Source organism: Terrapene carolina, unplaced genomic scaffold, assembly GCF_002925995.2.
Source record: "Terrapene carolina triunguis isolate 2854851 unplaced genomic scaffold, T_m_triunguis-2.0 Scaffold22, whole genome shotgun sequence".
NCBI lineage: Eukaryota > Metazoa > Chordata > Testudines > Emydidae > Terrapene > Terrapene triunguis.
The window spans coordinates 23926115-23949160 of record NW_020664373.1 but is presented as its reverse complement, the minus strand read 5'-3'; the positions used below and the strand labels follow the sequence as shown (position 1 = coordinate 23949160).

Here is a 23046-nt window from a genome sequence, read left to right as displayed (position 1 = left end):
CCCCCCCCCAGAACCTCCGCCCCCTCCAACTGCTCCTCCCAGCCCCGGCCCCCTTACCATGCTGCTCAAAGCAGCAGGAGCTGCAGAGCTGCCAGAGCGCTGGTGGCGCGGCACGCTGGGGCTCTGCGAGGGGGCTGTGTGTGGAAGCGGGGGCGCCTCCCCCGCTGGGACCTCAGGCGGGCCAGACAGGACGGTCCCACAGGCCAGATGTGGACCGCAGACCGGAGTTTGCCTGCCCGCCAGCCCCTTTAACAACCGGTTCTACACCAGCTTCTAAATTTAACAACCGGTTCTTGCGGACTGGTGCGAACCGGCTCCAACTCACCACTGCCTCTATTTACAGACTTTTGCCCTGATCCTGCAATGAATTATGCACGAGCAGCTCCTGCTCCGGCACAGAACCGCATTCAAGTTAATGGGGCCCCATGTGCAAGGCACTGCAGGATTGGGGCCTTATTCTTTCAAGGTTTTACATAGGAGGTACTTAACAAGTACTCTGTTGGCGTGCAGCTGCTAGTTTCAGGAAAGCTACTTCAATTCTGCTTGTTTTTAGAATAATAAAATTGTCTTTACTGGGTACTCTGCATTTCAACTGCTCTCTCTCATGACTTTAAATGCATGATTTAAATAAGATGTCTGTGGCATGCAGCACACACATATTCTCTTCCCCTTCATAGGGGAATGTTCAATATCCTAAGGAGTGTGAAGTAGCTTACTAGTTTTGTTACAATGCATTTAGTAAAAATGAATAAGCTAAGAAATCTAGTGCAATGTAGGAAAGCTGGAGGCCTCTAAGCACACACTTAAGCTTACATTAAGTAATTCAGTTATTAAAAAACAAAAAAACCAACTTACTGTCTTGTCATCATTTTCAAAAGCTTCTCTTGCTTCCTCATAGGTACAGTTTTCTTCTATGCACTCACGCTCTATGTTCCCTTGCTTTAGCTCTTCCAAAAATCCATTGGCTCTTGGGTATCTTTTTAACACAGAGTTGGCTTTGTTTTCTGTTAGGAACACTGAAAAGATGAAGAGAACACAAAGGTCACTTCTGAAAATATTGTATGGCTACATTCCCAAAAGTTCAGAATAAAATCAGAAGAAAGAAAAATAATTTGTTGTCGTCTGGAGAAAAATTTTTAAAAAAATAAATTTTATTAAAAAAAAAAAAAAAAAAATTATGAAGGCTCCTTCATGTGTTACTGGCTATTAAAAATACTTTTGCATAGACTTCTGAGCATTATAGGTACAGTGCCACAGATTGTTTAAGTGCAACCACAGGCCTTCACTCAGCACAGCATCCCTATTCAGAACACTTAAACTCATGTTTAACCTAAACTCTGAAGTCAATGGGACTTAAGCACATTTATAAGCACCATCCTGATTAAAGATGAACTTAAGCATCCACTTAAATGCTTCCTTTCAGGGCTACAGGGAGCAAATGGTACATGGCTGTGAACTCCCCCTCCAAAAAGTACTTATGACTACGTGGGGGCATCCTATCTGAAATTCTCACAAGTGTTATCAATAATATTTTTCTGCATAATAACTAGTGAGAATCACACTCCAGAATGGCTGACCTTTTTTCAAAGAGAAGGTCTACAAATTCTCTTATGCAACATTGAACTTCGCTAGCTACCATGGCATTAAAGAAACTCCAACTGTACCTATAACATTTAAGTTACATTTTAGTTTGTTCAACTTGAGCAGTGTACTTCTTTCCTAGTAAATCTTTAGGTTCAGGGGTAGCAAAAATGTGTGTAATTTCCTTTTAAAATAATTCAATATGTGAATATTAAACCCCGAGATGCCAAAAAGCCAGGAGTAGAATTGCATGCCTGATCTCAGTATGAAATCGCATGTGAATCAAATATTTACATACAGAAATAACCAGTTAGACGCAAGACAAGAATTTACATATGCAGATGCACAATTAGCATGCAAGTTAAAATAAATTGGACATGAGTTCCTGATTGAGAATCAAGCCCTCAATGAGATTTTAAGCACAAATACATGATCCAGCTTTTTCTGCTGACATTCCCTACTGTTCTACACCACATGCTAACAGCAAAATAGAGTTTACAAAAACCATTATCCAGCTGAAGTGTGTGACACTGCAAGTTTCACTTTTCTATCACTCCAGAAAAACAACAGTGTGGGAAAACCAGAGAACATGAAAGAAAGGAAATGGCAGACAGTCACTCATCAGGAATTTGCCAAATGAAAATAAATGTTGCTTCCTAAATTCCAGAAGGATCAAGATTTCTTAAGAGTTCAACTGACAGACATTGGAAAAAGTTTAAAGATTTTGAGCTCCAACATTTCCATCATGATTTTTCATCTTTCAACTCGGGCTGTTGATTAATCACAATTAATTCACGTGATTAAAAAAAGGAATCATGATTAAAAAAATGAATAGCGATTAATCGCAGTTTTAATTGTACTGTTAAACAATAGAATACCAGTTGAAATGTATTAAGTATTTTTGGATGTTTTTCTACATTTTCAAATATATTGATTTCAATTACAACACAATACAAAGGGTATAGTGCTCACTTTATATTTTTTATTACAAATACATGCACTGTAAAAATGATGAGAAATGTGAATTTAAAAATACTCATATACAAGTTGTCAAGGGCAATCTCTTTATCTCGAAAGTGCAACTTATGAATGTAGGGTGGGGTTTTGTTGTTGTTGTTGTTTTTTTTTTTTGCTATATAACAACTGCACTCAAAAACAAAATAATGTAAAACTTTAGAGCCAACAAGTCCAGTCATGTCCATGCTGATGACGCTCGTTAAAAAAAAAATGTGTTAATTAAATTTGAGACTTGGGGGAGAATTGTATGTCTCCTGCTCTGTGTTTTACCCATATTCTGCCATATATTTCGTGTTATGGCTGTCTCGGATGACAACCCAGCACATGTTGTTCATTTTAAGAACACTTTCACTGCAGATTTGACAAAATGCAAAGAAGGTACCAATGTGAGATTTCCAAAAATAGATACAGCACTGGAACCAAGGTTTAAGAATCTGAAGTGCCTTCCAAAATCTGAGAGGGACGAGGGGTGGAGCATGCTTTCAGAAGTCTTAAAAGAGCAACACTCCGATGCAGAAAACTACAGAACCCGAACCACCAAAAAAGAAAGTCAACCTTCTGCTGGTGGCATCTGACTCAGATTAAAATGAATGTGCATCAGCCTGCACCGCTTTGGATCATTATCAAGCAGAAACTCATCAGCAGGGCCGGCTCCTTGCACCAGCTGACCAAGCACATGCTTAGGGCGGCACCTTAGACGGGGCGGCCAATGTTGGGGTGGCGGGGGGGCGGGCGGGGTTGCGGCGGGGTGGCACTCTTCGTTTTTTGCCTGGGGCGGCTAATAAAGTTAGAGCCGGCCCTGGTCATCAGCATGGACACATGTCCTGTGGAATGGTGGTTGAAGCATGAAGGGACATACGAATCTTTACTGCAGCTGGCACGTAAATATCTTGCAACGCCGGCTACAACAGTGCCATGCGAACGCCTGTTCTCAGTTTCAGGTGACATTGTTAACAAGCAAGCAGGCAGCATTATCTCCTGCAAATGTAAACAAACTTGTTTGAGTGATTGGCTGAACTAGTAGGAGGACTGAATGGACTTGTTGGCCCTAAAGTTTTACATTATTTTATTTTTGAGTGCAGTATGTGGTTTTTTTTGTTGTTTTTTTTTTTTACATAATTCTACATTTGTAAGTTTAACTTTCAGGATAAAGAGATCGCACTAAAGTACTTGTATTAGGTGAATTGAAAAATACTATTTCTCTTATTTTTACAGTGCAAATATTTGTAATAAAAAATATAAACTGAGCACTGTACACTTTGTATTGTGTTGTAACTAAAATTAATATATTTGAAAATGTAGAAAAACATCCCAAAATATTTAAATAAATGGTATTCTATTATTGTTTAACAGTGCAATTAGTTGCGATTAATTTTTTTATTTGTACGTTAATCACGATTAATTTTTTTAAAATCGCTTGACAGCCCTACTTTCAACTTGAAAGGCATATTGTTTAAATAGTTTACCTATCTCAGCCATTCTTTTGGGTGCCCAATCTGAGAGATTTTAAAAGACCATTTTGTATAGTCTGGGTGCTCTGCATATCAAGTCCATTTACAAAAGTCCAACTTTAAGTGCATCAGTTCAGGATGTTAATCAGTCTCTTGAAAATTTTGGGTCCATCAGAGCATTTGCAGAAGGGGTGGCCAACCTGAGCCCGAGAAGGAGCCAGAATTTACCAATGTACATTGCCAGAGAGCCACAGTAATATGTCAGCTCCCCCCTCCCCCTCCCACGGCTCCCAGTACCTCTCGCCCACTGGCAGCTCCGCCGATCAGCACCTCCCCCTCCCTTTCTCTCCGCACCTCCTGATCAGCTGTTTCGTGGTGTGCAGGAGGCTCTGGGGGGTGGGGGGGAGGAGCGAGGGCACGGCAGTCTCAGGGGAGGGGGTGGGAAGGGGTGGATTGGGGGCAGGGCCTGTGGCAGAGCCAGGGGTTGAGCAGTGAGCACCCGCTGGCACACTGGAAAGTTGGCACCTGTAGCCTCAGCCCTGGAGTCGGTGCCTATACAAGGAGCCGCATATTAACTTCTGAAGAGCCACATGTGGCTCCAGAGACACAGGGTGGCCACCCCTAATTTACAGCATTAAACCAAGACTATGGGGGGAAAAAAAAAAAAACTGTTTTCTTCATTTGTATTGTTTGCTTCCCATTTTGGTATTCCATAAAATATACTAGCTGCAGAAGATAATGAAGAAAAACAAACAAGAGCTAGATGGACACAGCCAACTAGTTTTCGGGTTCATAATAGAACAGTCTAGAGGTTGGGAAGAGAGAGTAGTTAATACTAGAAATTACCAAGAAATATAAATATTCAAGTAAACAAACTCAGTCTGGAATATATTATACCAAAAGTGTGCATTGCCACCTAATAGGTCAACTATACTTAGTATAGTAAGCACATTTTTACTTTTATGGAACTTTTCAAATCCACATTCCTAGGTAGAAGAACAATAACTTATGTATTCAACTTTGGAGAAGGAAGGGGACAAAAAGGAATCCCATATCCCCCGCTATCTCTAGTCACTTATTAATTTCCATTGCTATTATTAAATATACATATTTGCAACAAGAGCTCACTCTCTTTATAATATAACTGACTTTATTGTCCCTTTTATTTGTGGTTTTTCTACTGCCATGGAAATTAGCATAATGACTTTTACTTGTATGTTCTTAAGTGAAAGTGAGCTGTGAAACAAATATCAAGAAACTGGCAAATGTGACATTCACGCATTATGAAAACCTGGAGAGTAAGCAGGGTTTGCTTTCTGCCCTATTTGAAAGCTTCCCTGCACATTAAGACCATAGAGCAAGCTCTAAAAGGTCACTACATGTGCTAAAAGAAAGAAGTTGCACCATAATCAGCATCCACATTCTATATGTGTCACATAGCCCAAATTATGTCAATCCCATTTCAGCCTAATGCCATCTGCTTGCTTTCACCTCCTCGCCACTCTGTATGTCTGTGCAACTTGTCAACAGCAGTAGCACGCTAGGAAATAGTAACTGGAAATATTGATCCCAGTGAAAGGTAGAAGTGAGCAGGCATTCAGTTGAATTCCTAGTGGACTTGAGATGTTTTTATTATTTGCCATACGTTGGAACATTTTTAAATAGTGCATATTTTTTACGTTTAATTATATCAACTTACACTACTGTATAGTTTCTGGGTTCTGTTCATTATGGAAGTCTCTGTTGTAAGTTACAATGCTGTATACATCTAATCACCACCACTGAAATGGACACCAACAAAAATCTGTCAGGCAGATGGAATTTTTCTAGATCCTCGCAAAGCTGTGTTTATCAACAAAACAAGTCCATTTCTTTAATACCTGCTTCTTATGATTTCTTAAAAAAAGAAATCAAGGTCTAGTACTCCCATACACCCACAGCTGCGAGTGGTGGAAAGGAAGAACCTGTGATTCAAAAGCAGAATCAATGAGTGTAACATAAATGTGGGGAAAGAGTAACTGCTTTTTTTTCCTTGCTTTAGAGTTTTTTGATGGTCCCCTGGAGAGCTGCATTCATGTCCCCGAAGAGACCCCCATCCCCAGCCTTTAAACTTTTAGACACATGTTTTACATGTGGACTATGATAGGGGAGTAGGGTGCCATAAAAGTGGAGCTGTAAGAGAGGGAGTTTTGAGTTAAGGCATGGGGATGATCAAGGAGAATGAGCAGGAGGATGTAGGATTGTAGGTGTGTGTGGGAGGAGGGGGACAAAGTGGGGCCTGAGTTGAGGAAAAAAACTCTAGCCATAAGAAGTTCGTCAGAATACAGATCCTATCCCCTACATTTCTCACCCTTTAGCCCACTGCCCCCAAGAAGACGAAGCAGCAATACCACTGGTATTCTTCAAGGCAGGGGTCTCTCAGCACAGAGGAGCTGAGCTCCCGCTAATCTCCTCTCTGCACAAGCACCTAATTTTCCTCCCTTCTCCATAACACATCCCTGCTGAACTCCACATACCCAAAAAACAGGCCAATACCTCCCTCCCACTGACAAGTCAGACTGAAAACTGCCTGTGAAAAATCAGAAATAAAAGCAATGCATTTTTAAATTTGAAACTGCAGCAGTTTACAGATTTGAGCTATTCTGTACGCTAAGCTTGGTGAAACTCAGTTAGGTCATTCTCATGACTTTTGTCTAAAGCCTCTCCGATTTATCAACATCCTTCTTGAATTGTGAACACCAGAAGGGGAAATAAAACTAAACCTATAGGGGGTTAAAATTTCAAAAGTGGCTGTGTTCTGAGATCTTATCAGAATATATATGTATGTGAAGTCTGAAGCTTGTGGGGGAATATGCTTGTTTAGCTAGATGAATTCAAGGAAGAGAAAAGGCAGGGCAAGATTTCAAAAAAGGGAGGATAAAGATGTTTCCCCTGCAAGTTCATTTCTTCAGGAAAAACAGTTTAGTGAAAATGTAATTGTCCCTAGAAAAGAGTTATTATGTCAAGTTTTGAAATTAAACTCAGCTAAAGTATGCCATAGAGGAAATTTAGTCCTGCTTTAAGTGGAAGTCACAGTGCAACCTTAGCTATGGAGCCCATATTTCAAACCTCCAAAAATGAACTTCTATATTTAGTATTTATGATAACTATTACATGTATTCATACACTGCAAGGCCAGAACGGACCACTGCGATCACCTAGTCTGACTTCCTTTCTAGCACAGGCCATAGAACTTCTCGAAAGTAACTCCTAGCACATAACTTTTAGAAAAACATCCAATTTTGTTTTTAAAATTGCCAGTAATAGAGAATTCACTACAATCCTTGGTAAATTGCTCCAATGGTCAATCACCCTCACTGTTGTAAATTTACATCTTATTTCCAGGCTGAATTTGTCTAGATTCAATTTCCAGACAATGAATTGTTCCCCATATAGGTACTTACAGACTGTAATCAAGTCACCCCTTAACCTTTTCTTTTTTAAGCTAAACAGACTGCGTTTTTTTTTAAGTCTATCACTATAAGGCATGTTTTCTACTCCTTTTATCATTCTCGTGGCTCGTCTGAACCCTCTCCAACTCAACAACGTCTTTCTTGAATTGTGAACACCAGAACTGGACATGGTATTCCTGCAGCGGTCACACCAGTGCCACATACAGAGGTAAAATAGCCTCTCTATTTTTACTTGACATTCCCCCGTTTATGCATCCAAGGATCGTCTTAAGTCCCATACGAGCCACTCCATTATCCTGCCCAGACTCAACGTCTGACTGACAGGTCCATAACTACCCGGGTCTTCCCATTCACCCTTTTTAAAATACTGGCACAATAGCTTTTTTCCCTGGTGTTCCAAGACTTATTGAAAACCAACATTAACAGTCCAGCAACTTCTAAGCGAGCACTTTAAAAACTCTTGGATGCAGGTTATCGGGACCTGCTGATTTTAAAATGTCAAACTTAGCAGCTGCTGTTTAACATCCTCCTGATATACTACTGGAATATAGAGTGTCATACTGCGATGACTACATCTGTTTTCCCCCAAATACAAGGCAAAAACCATTTATTGAACACTTCTGCCTTTTCTGCATTACCATTGATAATTGTATTATTTCCATCTAGCAATAGACTAAATCCATTGTTGGGATTCTTTTGGATCCTAATATTCTTTTAAAAAACAAAAGAAAAACAAAAAACAACACTCATTGTCTTAACTGTACTGGCCAGAGATTTCTCCTTGTTTCCCTTTGTTTCTTTTATCAATTTTCTACAAATCCTAGCTTCTGATTTATATTCACTACTAAACAACTATATATAAGAAAGGGAAAGTGGATCTCTTTTATCTGACTTTTTGGGCATAGAGTAAAGTGTTCTTAAACTATTCCCAATTATTATACACTTTTTTCCTGTTTAATTCTTCCTCCCAGCTGATTTGGCTCATAATTGTTTTCAGCTTTGTGAAACTGACCCTTTTAAAGCACCAGGTGTGGACTTTATTCCGTTTGCACTTTATAAATGGGATCAAGTCAAAATCACTAAATCTCAGCTACCATTAATTTTTAGTTCTGTGACTGGTTCCTCTATCTGTCAGGATGAGGTCTAATGTAGGACAATGGGTGCATTATATCAATCTCTGGCAGAAATACAATAGGATTATTATTTCTCTTCAGGACCAAGCAGAAGGGAAGCTTCCTTTGAACAAGAACAAATTTTATCAAGACAAAAATCAACATTCCAAAAAGCTACTAGCTGAAGACTGGTTTCTGTACTCTTTGTTTTGGAGTGTGGTAAAGTCCTCCTTTAAGTGGAATAACTATAGAAATATGGATGCTCAGCATTGCTTAAGCAAACACTTACCACTGCCCATGGTTATCACTGCCCAGGCAGGGAACTGGCAAATGAAGAGTCTGTAACAAAAATAAAAGGGGGGGGGGGGGAGAGAAACTGCTGTCAATTTTGTAAAGAATGATTTTACAAAATATTACTGGTAGTCATAATCATTGTGAAATATAAATACATACACATACACAATATTTAAGAAGTTATGTATCTACTGAAAATTATGTTCTCAGGGTCTTGGATTTAAGGCAGGTCCACTAGGAAGTGATATGCCTTGCACATGTTCCTTTCAGGCAGGAGGTAACAGACACTATCTAGTCATGTGGACTGTATGCCTACATTGTAGGCCTATTTGCATACACACACACACACACACACACACACACACACACACAAGATTGCTATGTCTAAGAGAGGAAATTCACAAAATAAAAACAAACAGCATAGAGCATCCGGTCTACGACTAAAGACAAAGGATTGTTAGGGTATATCTGGAGGGGGGTACAAGGAAACACATAAGAGGAAATACACTCCTCCTTCACCGAGGAGACAAGCTGACACAGTGTCACTCTCATGAAAGGAAGATTACAGCCAAGCCTGGCTGCAAAACACTGCAAGGACTTTGGGTCAATATTACTCTGACATGAGTGTATCTAATTATTGAAGTCTAGGCTCCAGAATGAGGGAAGTACTTGCCCTGCAGAACTGACCCCCAGGTGAAGGGCAGGTGGCAGTGAGGTATCTCAGAATCCTGGGTTCCCCTAGGAAGCATTACAGTTACAGACTCATGAGATGGGTCCCTGAAAAGGGGTAGGGAAGGATGGTGGGCAGGAGGAATGGAGATGAACTAGAATGAATATACCAGACCCACTGTACTTAGGACCCACTTCTCTGAGGTTATTGCCTCCCAACTTCTGAGGGATACGACTCTGTCCTCAAAAGGGGCAAAGGAACAGAAAGACCACTGCTGATTGTATCACTGTCCTCAAGGACGACGGCAAAAGGTTTGTTTCTCTACGGCGGGGGGGGGGGGGGGGGGGGGGGAGGAGAGGATTAGTTAAAACTGGAGTTAGATGCCTGAGGCTTATGTCTCCTTGTTGAGATGTCATGTTGCCTCGGAGGATAGAAGAGCTGTCTCTTTGTTGACTATTGCAGTGGAGGCTTATAGTCTCATTGCTTGTTGGCTGGATAAACTCCCAGGGAGCGGAGGGTAGCAAGTGAATGTTTAAAGGAGTGCAACACCTCATTGGCCTTATCTGAAAACAAAAGACTGACCATCAAAAGATATATAATCTATCTGCTGTTAAACTGGAATTACATGACCAGGATGCCCATCTCATAATTGCAAAGGCCCTCGCCCTGGAGAAAGCATCTGCAATGTCAAGAGTGGATTGGAGTGAGGTCTTTGCAACCAACCAACCAACCTTCTGTTAGAAAAGCCAGGAACTCCTCTTTTGTGTCATTTGGCCATTTAGATATTGCCTCCCACCTGAGAAAATCATACTCTGCTAACAGAGCTTGTTAGTTCACTATTCTCATCTGGAGTGAGGAAGTAGAATAAATGTTTCTTCCTAAGGAGTCCAGCCTTTTGAGTTCTTTTTCCTTTGGAGTCAACTTAAATCTTCCTTCCTGTGGTCTCTCATTAGTGGCCACAATGATTAGGAAGTTTGACACTGGGTAAGAGTAAAAACACTTAAATCCCTGCGATGGGACATGGTTTGGCTAGTCCATATGTTTAGCTATGGGGGACAGTAACTTTGTTGTACACCAAAAGACAATATCATTAATCAGGTAGTCTATCCTTCCTGGAGTCATTGCCAAAAGAATGTCAAATAACTTGTAGATATTTTCCCATACCAGCTAAGCTTGGATATCCAAAGCTGTAGCCAGTCTCCTAAATAGGTCTTGGTAGGATTTAAAATTCTCTGGGAGTGGAGACTAACCTGAATCTAAGACCACTGAGTCATCCAAAGAGGACAAGGACAGAATTCCTGGAACTGATGGTATCCCCGGAGGGAAGAGTTAATCCGCCAGCAAGGGCTCATCCAACAGAGGTGGTTCAGGAAGACAAGCAGCATCCTAAATCTGCAGAGGTCATTCTGAGTGTTGCCACTTTTTATAAGGTGGACCAAATCTTCCCTTTGGCTAGGGGCAGAGAGCTAGATCTGTGGGAGCAAGGAATATCCCACAGAGGCCACTGTAAGAGTATAGTACATAGGAAGCGAAGCCAAGACAAGACATACTCAGCCAGGATGGCCTATCCTTGCCATAAGAGCAGTTCTGCTTTCAGTACCAATGTTGTCCTTCAATTGCACATTTGGATGACTTGCACAATCTTTCAATGCAGTAACATAGATGAGTTGCAGGACTCAGAATTGGAGGAAGCCTCTCAAGTAAGCAGTGAGCATTGATGGTGCCCAATCCAGTGAAACCACTGGATAACTCAATTTGTCCATTGGCAGAAGGGCATGGTCAGGACAAGCGGCAGAACCACAGTCGATACCACAAATGCAACTCAAGAGGTTGAAGTCCTAATAGAAGTGTTTGGTACTGAGAAAAGGTCCGCTGCCAGTGCCAATGAATAAGACATAGTAGGTCCCCACTCAATGAACCCCTCAGTACAGAGGTCACAGGACCGAGTGGGGTACCAGTGCTAGCCCAGCAGGCACATGTACAGCTGGTTTTTAATCAGTACTGAATCTGTCAGCACTAGTCATCTCTGTCCCAAAGCAGAAGAGGTCAGGGGGCCTGGAAATACCGGAGGTACTAATGCTACATGTATCTCGTGTCATTGGAGAGTCTGGTACAGATAAAGCAAGTCTGTTGCTGCTGCATATGCTGGTGGGGTTGTTGGTACCAAAAGTGGCATAATCACAACAGCATGCACAGGTACCGACTAGACAGCCATCCCACAGCCAGTTCTGGAGTCAGTGGTACAAGGATCCTCCTGCCTCTGTACTAGGGAGACATGGTTTGATGGCTCGGCTCTACCCTGAGTCCTTAGGTCTTGACAACATTGAGATCCTGTCTTCAATGAAGAGGAGGATGGATCTCTCTTCAATTTCAGATGGCTCTGATCTGTTTTGTGCTTCCTCTTTCGAGGGATCTCACGAGACGATGAATGAAACCTTTCCCTTCTTTAGGAAGAATCAGAGTCTAGGGGGTCTGTCCAAAACTCACATACAGGTAGAGGATGCCTGTGGGTGACAGACCGAGTGGTCCAAAGAGGGTCCCAGTCCTGAAGTAGGCCTCAGACTGATCCACTAGGTGCTGCTTGAGGCGTAGTTCTCTAGAAATGCATGTTCTTCATATTTAAAAAGGACACTACACTATTTAAAATGTCTTTTACCAAACAAAGCAAAGCACAGTAAGCAGCATACGTGGGGGTCACTACTGCAGAAATGGGCAATGTTTGAAACCTGGGGAACGCTGCATAACATGTGTGCTGAGCACCAGACACTAAACACACACACACACACACACACACACACACACACACACACACACAAAAAGACACTAAACTTCAGGTTCTAACTGCTATTTATACTAACAGAGTCTCAATAACTAACTGTGATGCACAGAGAAAAAAATATATTCTGCAAGTGTCCCTACTTAGAAGTGGATGATGTGTCCTAGTGTACAGTCCAAGGCTCTGATCCTGCAGTTTCTTCTGTCTAGGTGGATGACAGCACTTGAGTACAGTCCACAAAAAGCAATTCCACTGCAAGGGCAGAAGTTTGTCCACACCCAAGAAATCACAGGATCAAGACCCAAGACCTGTCCTATCCTAAAGTTTAAAAAGCTACACACAGTGTAAAGAATATCTATTATTCCTGTATTTTTCTTTCCCTCTTACTTGGAGCCCTTTTCATGTTTTCTCTCCTTCCCAGTCCCAACATAAAAAACAAAGCCTCTTGGGGATTTTCCAAATTAGGTCAAGGCATCTGTATACAAGCTTTCTCCAAATTTATTTTCATTGAGTTAGGAAACTGAGATTTGACTATTTGAAAGGCAAAAGATTATCCAAGGTCCAAAATGATCTATATTACTTGCACATAGATTTTAATCACATAATAGGTATAACAACTAATTTTTTGTATGTTTTTCAACTATTCAAATATAGATTCTATCACATTCCCTCAATAGTGCATATCTCCATAAATTACTAATACATAAATATCAGTAGTTATGCTTTAGAGTTCAGAATGATTTCACATCTCAGAATAGGGATGTCTGTGTGTTAGAATTCTCTCCAAGAACTCTTTCCATTCGGCTTCCCAAAAACTCAGCTCAACTCCAGCCTTCGTCACTCAGTTATCTTTATTTGGCATACAGCAGTGCTACACTGAGCTGATCAGACTCAGACGTGGGAGGGGATGGATGCAGGATACATCACAGCTCCAAAGTTACACAGAAATGTCTCCCTCTATATACATTACATATCTCATTGCATTTATTAAGCATTGAGTCATACATTTTAAGATTGGCTTGATTTCTTAGCAGGAACCAATCCCTGTACCGTATGCTCCACCCACACACTGTGCAAGTTTTGACTTCCTCTTTACCTCATCTCTACATTCCTAATTTATTTTGTCCCTTGTTATCTAGTTCAGAGTAAATAGTTCCCTGGGTGTTCTTCCTCTTATCTTAGTTAGATAATGCATTCTCTCTCCTTAAACTATGGACATATTTGCTTCTCATTTAGCGCAAACTTTCTGTTTTGAGCCTGATAATTCATTTAACTCCTTAATTCTATCATCCAAGAAATAAGGCCTTCCTCCAAGTGTTAATTACTGATGTCTCAACAGGGTTCAGCTACTTTCCCCTGATTCTGTCTTTTTATATTAGCATTCATTTCATTTGCATTATATTCCTGTTTTTGTGCTCTTTTTTGTTAAGTTTATTACCCAGCAGCACTTTCCCAAAACCACAACGGTTTTAATCATTTGAACTACCATTAAAAATAGGCTCCAAGTACAAACCAGGAGGTACAAGCTTACCTCCTTTGGCACAGCCCACCAGGGTGTTTCCACTGCCTGAACACTATTGTCCCCAATTGCTTGTTGCTCTGCTATTAGTTAGAGCAATTGGTACCCATTGCTCTATTTTCCTAGGTACCAAAAAAGCAGTGTTAATAGACAAGGGAGGTATGTGTGCAAAGAGATTGGTCATCAGTGATTCCCATTTGGTGTTGGCTGTCGTGGACTGATGCATTCTCCCAATCCGAGTCAGAGAGATGAGGTTCAGTCAGAGTCCATCCAGGCTCCCCTGGCATGTTGTCCACACCGAACAGTTGTGGTATCTCAGAGCACATACTGTGTCCCCGAGCCATACCACCTCCTTCACTCTCTAATGACTAGTCGGGTCCAACCGCCACAACTTGTGGTCAGGTTCATCTGTGCCAAACACTGTCAGAACCATCGTTTACAGCAGGCTGTGTTTATTTCACCTTGTCCTTGTGTAGCTATCTTCCCACTGGGATAATGCTGTTTGTAGGTCCCATTCACTATTGTACCATACTGTTCACATTATCAGTTTAGGATTCCCTGTACATTTCAGAATAGCAATCATCGGCACCATCGAGTTATTAATTGTGTGTGATGTCCAAGGTCCAGGATCTTCTAGTTTTGCAAATTTTCTTCCCCAATATTATCAATTCCTTTTTCCACTAGTGTGGTTGTAAGAGTGTGGACTCACCCCCGCGGCGCCTCCTGCTGGTCTCTCAGGGAATTAGCTCAATTTCCAGCCCAGAGCGCCCTCTGCAGGCCGGTGACCCACCACAACTGGGCCCCGTGTCCCCCCCAGACCCCGTTTTCTCTGAGGTGCTGCCCCCTGGCTATACCCCAACAATCTCTGTGGGTCTCCCTTCCCCAGGGAACCCCCACCTCACCTCAGTCTAGGCTACTGCCAGTCCTCACCTAGCCCACTCACTGGGACAGACTGCAGTATAAAAGCCACTCATCACAGGCAAGGGGGTTTGACCTGCTGCCGTCTTCTACCACCCAGTACCTCTATGGGCCTGGGACCAGGCCCTGCAGCCTGGGGAGTCGCCAGGTTGGAGCTCCTCTGCTCCTCTGGCTCTTCCCCAGCCCTGCTTCACCCCCAGGTACCCTCTTATTCCCCTGCAGCCAGGCTGGTCTCCCTCCACAGCTAGAGGAGAGACTCTGCTCAGCTTCTGGCTGCCCTGGCCTTCTTCTAAGGCCCAGCTGTCCTGATTGGGGCGTAGCCCAGGTATAGCGCCTTTCCCAATCGGCTTCGGCTTTTTCCTCCTAGCCCCCTCCCAGGGCTGGCTTCTACCCTGTCAGGGCTGGAGCGGGTAACCACCCCGCTACAGTGGTCTAGATAACTGTGCTGTTTTAACAACCTTGATCACTCCCCCTGCTCTCTCTCTTTTCTATTCCCCGCTTTACACGCATAACAAGTTTGGTACCATATATGCTGCACGCAATTGCCTGAGAAACATTATTATTCAATTAATTAATTACAGTATTTACAACTATATGAATTCATTTCATAGTTTGCACATATTCCTAATGATTAATGCTTCTTGCTGCAAGGTTAAAGAACTAATCCCTCCTCCTTTTTCTTTTTAAAATGGCTAAACCAAATTCATTAGTTACTGAGTTAATTTTAAGGTTTAATTCCACATGTCTTCAGAATTCCATAGGAACACCCCAACTCCTGTGCCACCCAGTATGGTTGCCACAGTCTCTCTTCTGGCTCTACGGTTTCTGTAGAGCACCTTTTTCAAATGATTCTATGGTAGAGATACTTACTTTGGGCTGGGGTGTTACTTATTATTTGCCACCAAAACAGCTAGGTTCTACTTACATGCACACCCACCAAACATTCTGGGCCTACTAAAGTACAATTGTTTTGACTTAGAAAACCCACAGACTTGTTTATATTCCACAACTTTCCAGTCTCATTTAAATGCCACCACCTTTTAAAGGTGCCTTTCTATAATGCATTATAGACCCATAAACTTTTAAATCATACAGCCCTTTCCCCAGTTGTCCATTTTGGCCCATAGATATCATCCAAATGCACCCCTTGTATTTCTCCCATCACTAACAATACTACCCCAGTGTTTGACAGGACAAATTTTTAGAAAGGTAAATCAGCTTTGTTTAGCTCCAGATGGTGGTTTGTAGTATGAGCTACAAATATGTTCTCTTCCTCATGTGCTTGAGCCAGACTTCCAAGTTTAATGACTTCTGTAAATTAATTTAACCGTAGTGTTAAGTTTATCAAGCGACTCCAATAGGTGTAAAATATTTTACTGACTCAGATCTTTTAAAGCTAATTTAAAGTAGATTATTAGAATTGTGGGGGGGGGGGGAGTTTGTTTTTCTTTTTCTTTTTTTTTTTTTAATTGTGACACTGTAGCAGCCTTGGCTTGGTTTCTTAGCAGGAACCAATTCCTGTACCGCATGCTCCATCCACACACTTCCCAGGTTTCAGCTCTCTCTTTACCCCATCTCTACAATCCTAACTTATTTTGTCCCTCATTATCTAGTTCAAAGTAAATGGTTGCCTGGGTCTTCTCCTTCTTATCTTAGTTTGCTCATACATTCTATCTTCTTAGCCTACTAACCTATTTGCTTTCCTTGTTTAGCATAAATGATCTGTTTTCAGCCTAATAATTCATTTACCTCCCTAATTCTGTCTTCCAAGAAATAAAAAGTCTTCCTTCATGCATTAATTAATTACTCGTGTCAGACTAGTCCTCAGCTACCCTGTGGCTGAAAATATCCTGGATAATCTCTCACTTGCTAGTTTGACTTTTCATGGACATTATAAATATGCAGAATGTATTTGTGGTAATGATGTGAAAAAGAACCTTTGTGAAGAAACTAGTCTATTTAAGAAAAAAAAAAGAAAAAAAAAAGAAGGATTCTGATCTAAATCAGAATTACAGTATATTTAGTGTTTCCTTGGTACACACAGAAGGAAATTACCCTTCAGCTCGTTCACTTTAGGGAAATTACCCAGGAAAGGGGAAGAAAGAAATCTCTCTTGTTTTAAGTACCACACTAAACAAGAGAAATTTGAAAATGAATACTGTCTTATGCGTTCTGCATTGTCAGCAAGTTTAGAAACAAGTTCCTGCCTTGCCTATTTTCTCCCAGAAACAAGGCACATAGGATAAGATTACTAAGCAAAGTACTTACGGGATTTTTCCAGTCCACTGAAATTAGCAACTGTAAATATTGAAGTGCATGGAATAGCAGTCAGGCAAAAGTTAGACATGGGCATTTCATCTGCTCATCATATAATAAGTACAGGAAGCCTAAACATTTTCCTTTATGTTTTATCATGTTTGAAAACTGAATTTAAAAAAAATGAAGAGATACATATGGAGAAAAAAAAACAAAAAACCTTACAATAGTCAAATAAACAAAATAATCACAGATGTTCACAGCCCTTTAAATTCTAAAATAAAAACACAAAAGAAGGATCAGCCATATGAAGAGAAAAAAAACTGAAGCTGTCTAAACAGCTATTTCCCCCCCCCCCCAGATCTAAGTGATGTGGGAGTTTCCATGCATGTGTATTTTAAAACACACACATTACACTAGACACATTTACTGTGCTAACTATTGTTTGTTCCAGGTAGAATTTTAACGTACACACATAAAAGCACTCCAATTGATTTACATGTGTGCTAAATATGGTTTTGAATAGACTATGCTGCAGACTGAAGTATTCTGGTGCCAATGTGGATGCCGTTTAGATAATATAATTCAACTAATCCTCCCACTATAGTTCCACAGTCATCAGCGATCCCTTGGAGTTCGAGGAGAATTGTCTTCCAAGAAATGATAGCCGGCTATTGCTGGTGCAACCGCAGGTGGCTAATGAGACCAATTTGGGATCCATACATCTCATCCCGGTCAGGGCAGATGTTTCCTGGTAGAAGGGGTGGATTAGGATTGTTGAGTTGGGCTGTGGCACGTTCTTACCTCCTTCCCTGTTTCTCTGTCTTTGTTGGGTCTCCAAATGCTGGGATACTTGCCACAAAGGTACTTCTCCATTTTAATCAGTCAAAGGCTTAGGTTTCCCATAAGTTTATGGGAATGTTGCACTTTTTCATGTTGGCTTTGAGGGTGTCTTTGAAGCACTTTTTCTGCCCTCCCTTCATCTGTTGGCCATGGCTCAGTTGTGAAAAATGTGACCTGCTTCAGGAGTCAATTGTCTGGCATTCAAAAAACATGACCAGCCCAAAGGAGTTGGTGGCGGATGATCATCACTTCAATGGTGGAAGCTTTGGCTTGGTACATAATGCAGATGTTGGTGCGTCAGTTATCCCACATGCCTACTGTATGTGACCCAGGTTTTGGTATCGTACAGGAGAGCAAGGATGACAACAGCCTGGTACACAAGAAGTTTAGTTTTGTTCTTGATGTCATGATCAAAGACATTTTCTCAAAACATCCGAAAGCTGCACTGCCACATTGGAGGCGCTGCTGAATGTCCTTGTCAATGTCAGCTTTCTGTGACAGATAGCTGCAAGGGAATTGCTCAACGTTCTCCAGGGTCCCTTTATCATTATTGTGGGAGCAGGATCCTGGTGGCTCGGAGCCTGTTAGTGAAGCACTTTCATTTTCTTGGTCTGGTGTGAGACACCCAGTTGGTTGTAGGCCTCAGAGAAGATGTCAACTGTTTTTTTAAAATCTTCTGAGTGGGCGCACAGGGCACAGTTGTCTGCATACTGAAGTTCCATGACTGATTTAATAATAGTCTGTGCCTTGGATGGGAGGCAATTGAGGTTGAACAGCTTGCCATCTATTCTGTATTGGATATCAAGTCTGGAGGGGAACTCAGTGATGAGGAGGATGACAGCAAGGAAGATGGAGAAGAGGTCTGGAGCGATGACAAGCTTGCTTGACTTCTGTCTTGACTAGAAAGGAGTCTGTTTCAGATTCACTGCTGACAACTGTCACAGATACGTTGTTGTGGAGGAGTTGGAGGACAGCAACATATTTTGGCGGGCAGCCAAATTTGACAAGAATTCTCCACAGAGCCTGTTGGTTGATGGAATCAAATGTTTTCATGAAGTCAGTGAGGTCAATGTACAGAGGCGGATGTTGTTTATTGTACTTTTCCTGAAGTTGGCGAGCAGTGAAGATTATGTCAGTGATACCCTGAGATAGTCTAAATCTGCACTGCGATTCTTTGAGGATTTCCTCAGCAAGAAGAAACAGTCTGTTGAGGGGAATTCTGGCGAGGATCTTTCCATAGGTGGACAACAGGGTGATTCCTTGATAGTTCCCACAATCAGATTTGTCTCCTTTCTTGAAGATAGTCACAATCATGGCATTCCTACGGTTGGCTATGATTTCTTATGAATTCCAGATCTTGAGGATTAGGGTGTGAAGCTGGTGAGCCAGTTCTTCTCCTTCTCCTCTGGGCTAGATGAATGGACTGTAAGGTGGATAGAAAGCTGGCTAGATCGTCGGGCTCAACGGGTAGTGATCAATGGCTCCATGTCTAGTTGGCAGCCAGTTTCAAGCAGAGTGCCCAAGGGTCGGTCCTGGGGCCGGTTTTGTTTAATATCTTTATTAATGATCTGGAGGATGGTGTGGACTGCACTCTCAGCAAGTTTGCAGATGACACTAAACTAGGAGGCGTGGTAGATACACTAGAGGGTAGGGATAGGATACAGAGGGACCTAGACAAATTAGAGGATTGGGCCAAAAAAAACCTGATGGAGGTTCAACAAGGACAAGTGCAGAGTCCTGCACTTAGGACGGAAGAATCCCATGCACTGCTACAGACTAGGGACGGAATGGCTAGGTAGCAGTTCTGCAGAAAAGGACCTAGGGGTCACAGTGGACGAGAAGCTGGATATGAGTCAGTGTGCTCTTGTTGCCAAGAAGGCTAACGGCATTTTGGGCTGTATAAGTAGGGGCATTGCCAGCAGATCGAGGAACGTGATCGTTCCCCTTTATTCGACATTGGTGAGGCCTCATCTGGAGTACTGTGTCCAGTTTTGGGCCCCACACTACAAGAAGGATGTGGAAAAATTGGAAAGAGTCCAGCGGCGGGCAACAAAAATGATTAGGGGTCTGGAGCACATGACTTATGAGGAGAGGCTGAGGGAACTGGGATTGTTTAGTCTCCAGAAGAGAAGAATGAGGGGGGATTTGATAGCAGCCTTCCACTACCTGAAGGGGGGTTCCAAAGAGGATGGAGCTCGGCTGTTCTCAACGGTGGCAGATGACAGAACAAGGAGCAATGGTCTCAAGTTGCAGTGGGGGAGGTCTAGGTTGGATATTAGGAAACACTTATTTCACTAGGAGGGTGGTGAAGCACTGGAATGCGTTACCTAGGGAGGTGGTGGAGTCTCCTTCATTGGAGGTTTTTAAGGCCCGGCTTGACAAAGCCCTGGCTGGGATGATTTAGTTGGGAATTGGTCCTGCTTTGAGCAGGAGGTTGGACTAGATGACCTCCTGAGGTCCCTTCCAACCCTGATATTCTATCATTTCCTTCTTTGAAGATTTTGGCGGAAATTCTGCCAAGTCCAGATGCCTTATTGTTCTTCATCTGTTTGATGGTTTTTCTTAACTCCACAAGTTTGGTGGTTCCAGGATCGTCCTGCATGGGATGTTGAGGGATTAAGTCAAAGATGCTTTCGTCAACATAGAAGTCACAATTCAGGAGATCTTCAAAAGTATTCCTTCCATCATACAATGACCGATTTGCTCTTCCACAGTAGCCTTCTGAAGTCTCCCAGAAGGCACTGCATCTAGTAGTTCTGCATTGAATTGTGGGCTAAGCACCAGCTATTTAGCTTATAAATTGAGCTTTGACTCACTTTGTGACATATTTGTACAGTAAATCCATGGTAGGCCCATATCTTGAATACTGCGTGCAGATGTGGTTGCCCCATCTCAAAAAAAATATATTGGAATTGGAAAAAGTTCAGAAAAGGGCAACAAAAATGATTAGGGGTATGGAACAGCTTTCATATGCTATTAAGAACATCGGGACTTTTCAGCTTGGAAAAGAGACGACTAAGGGGGGGGGGAAATATGATAGAGGTTTATAAAATCATGACTGGTGTGGAGAAAGTGAATAAGGAAGTATTATTTACTCCTTCTCATAACACACGAGCTAGGGGTCACCAAATGAAATTAATAGGCAGCAGGTTTAAAACAAACAAAAGGAAGTATTTCTTCACACAACACAGTGTCAACATGTGGAACTCTTTGCCAGAGGATGTTGTGAAGGCCAACACTATAACAGGGTTCAAAAAGGAACTAGACAAATTCATTGAGGATAGGTCCATCAATGGCTATTAGCCAGGATAGGCAAGGGTGGTGTCTGGAGCCTCTATTTGCCAGTAGTTGGGAATGGGCGACAGGACATAGATCGCTCAATGATTACCTGTTCTGCTCATTCCCGCTGGGGCAGCTGGCATTGGCCACTGTCAGAAGACATACTAGGCTAGATGGACCTTTGGTCTGACCCAGTATGGCCATTCTTATGCACTTAGCACAGTGGGGCCTGTAGGCATTAACACAATACAATCAACAACTGCCATTGTTTAGAAGAGAGATACCTCAAATAGGGGCAAATCTGCAAGAGTGGACTCTAACACAGTTGTGCTTAAACTGAAACAATACAAGCAGTTCAATTACAGACTTCCATCCTCTGGTAAAGAGAAGCTCATTCATTTAAAAAGAGAAGCAAGCTTACTATGGGTTACTGGTATGATGTGTGAAGGTTAAAATGCTAAGAGCATCATCTCTATTTAGACTAATCACCCATTATCTAAAGTCTTGTAGCATTTTGAACTAATGTCTCAACCTGATAGGACTGACCCCCTTCTTCCAACATGTGTAATTCTACGACAGTGTGCTTGGGTGGCTGTGGCAATGAGCCACTTCCATCGCCACAGTCATTATGGATGGAAAATAACTGACAGCACACCTTGGTCATTACCCTTGTGTCCAAAGGGGGCCAACAGTTCTAGCAGGGCTGTGAAAGTACAAGAGGGAAAAAAAAAAAAAAAGGGCACACTATTTAAATGACATCTTAAAAATATTTACCTGCCATAGCATGGAGGAAGAATGTACTTTAGGTAACTCCCCCTCCCACCCCCCACACACACAGTGTACCCCTGCCATCCTCTCTTAGCCCTTTGTCAATAAAGAGAAATGACCCATTTTGGCTGAAGCTTAAACTTGAAAATACAGTGCCTAGTTTCATGAAGATATGTATAATTTGTGTTTGTTTCCAGTTTTAGACAGTCAAGTACAATGCTACAAAAGTCACTAGAATTGCAGCAATGGAATCATGTGGTAAGGTTTTTAAATTATTGGAGTGCCAAAGCAGTTCTTCCCATTTTTGCATCAAGGTATAGTTTAAATGATTTCTCCATATACTTCCAAACACTGTGGGATAAAGCACTGCAGCTGCCAATAAAAACAGTATCCTCTTTACAGAAAGAGTTTCCATTTGCATTTCACTTCCTTTTGTCTGAAATAATTGTTGATGTTTAGTACAATACACATTTTCTCTCTGAATATAAAACATGCAAAGAAACAGACAGACAATGTAAGACAAACCATTTACAGAGAACAATCCAAGCTGCTACAGTGTCACAGAACTTATATACACACACATATATACACACACACACACACACACACACACACACACACACACATATATACACTACTTAAAATTAGCTTTAAAAGATCTGAGTCAGTAAAGTGTTTTACACCCACTGAAGTCACTTGATAAATTTAACACTGCTGTGAAATTAATTTAATAAGTCATTAAACTTGAAAGTCTGTCTCAAGCACATGGGGAAGAGACATTTTTAGATACTACAAAAATTATAGTCATGGTTTGAGAAAATTGAATTATAAGTGAAAAGCTTTTCACGGTGTCTTTGTCACCTAACATCAATTTCTGCCAAATTTAAGCTTTCATTTTAAAGAGTTACCTATCTAGCCCTATGATTTGCAAAGAAAGTCTCCCAACTGGAAACCAAAAGTAGACTCATGTAGTGTTGCCTTACTACATCTCCAAACTACTCCACTGCCTCTGTTGTTGCTGCTCACAGCTTTGCCAAGCAACAGCACAGTGACATTAGCAAGACTAGTTTCAGAGTAGCAGCCATGTTAGTCTGTATCTGCAAAAAGAAC

The 23046-nt window shown here is 41.7% G+C and overlaps 1 protein-coding gene across 1 annotated transcript in view; it reads right to left on the bottom strand.

Annotated features, from left to right (window-relative positions):
- Positions 1-23046, bottom strand: part of LOC112104195 (transmembrane gamma-carboxyglutamic acid protein 1-like) — a 42688-nt gene that overhangs the window by 11642 nt on the left and 8000 nt on the right. The window contains exons 2-3 of the mRNA XM_026648226.1: positions 8903-8952; positions 856-1016 (exon numbers count right to left, since the gene is read on the bottom strand). Of these exons, the coding sequence (XP_026504011.1) occupies positions 856-1016; positions 8903-8912 (171 nt within the window). The 5' untranslated portion in view covers positions 8913-8952. The remainder of the gene's footprint in view (positions 1-855; positions 1017-8902; positions 8953-23046) is intronic.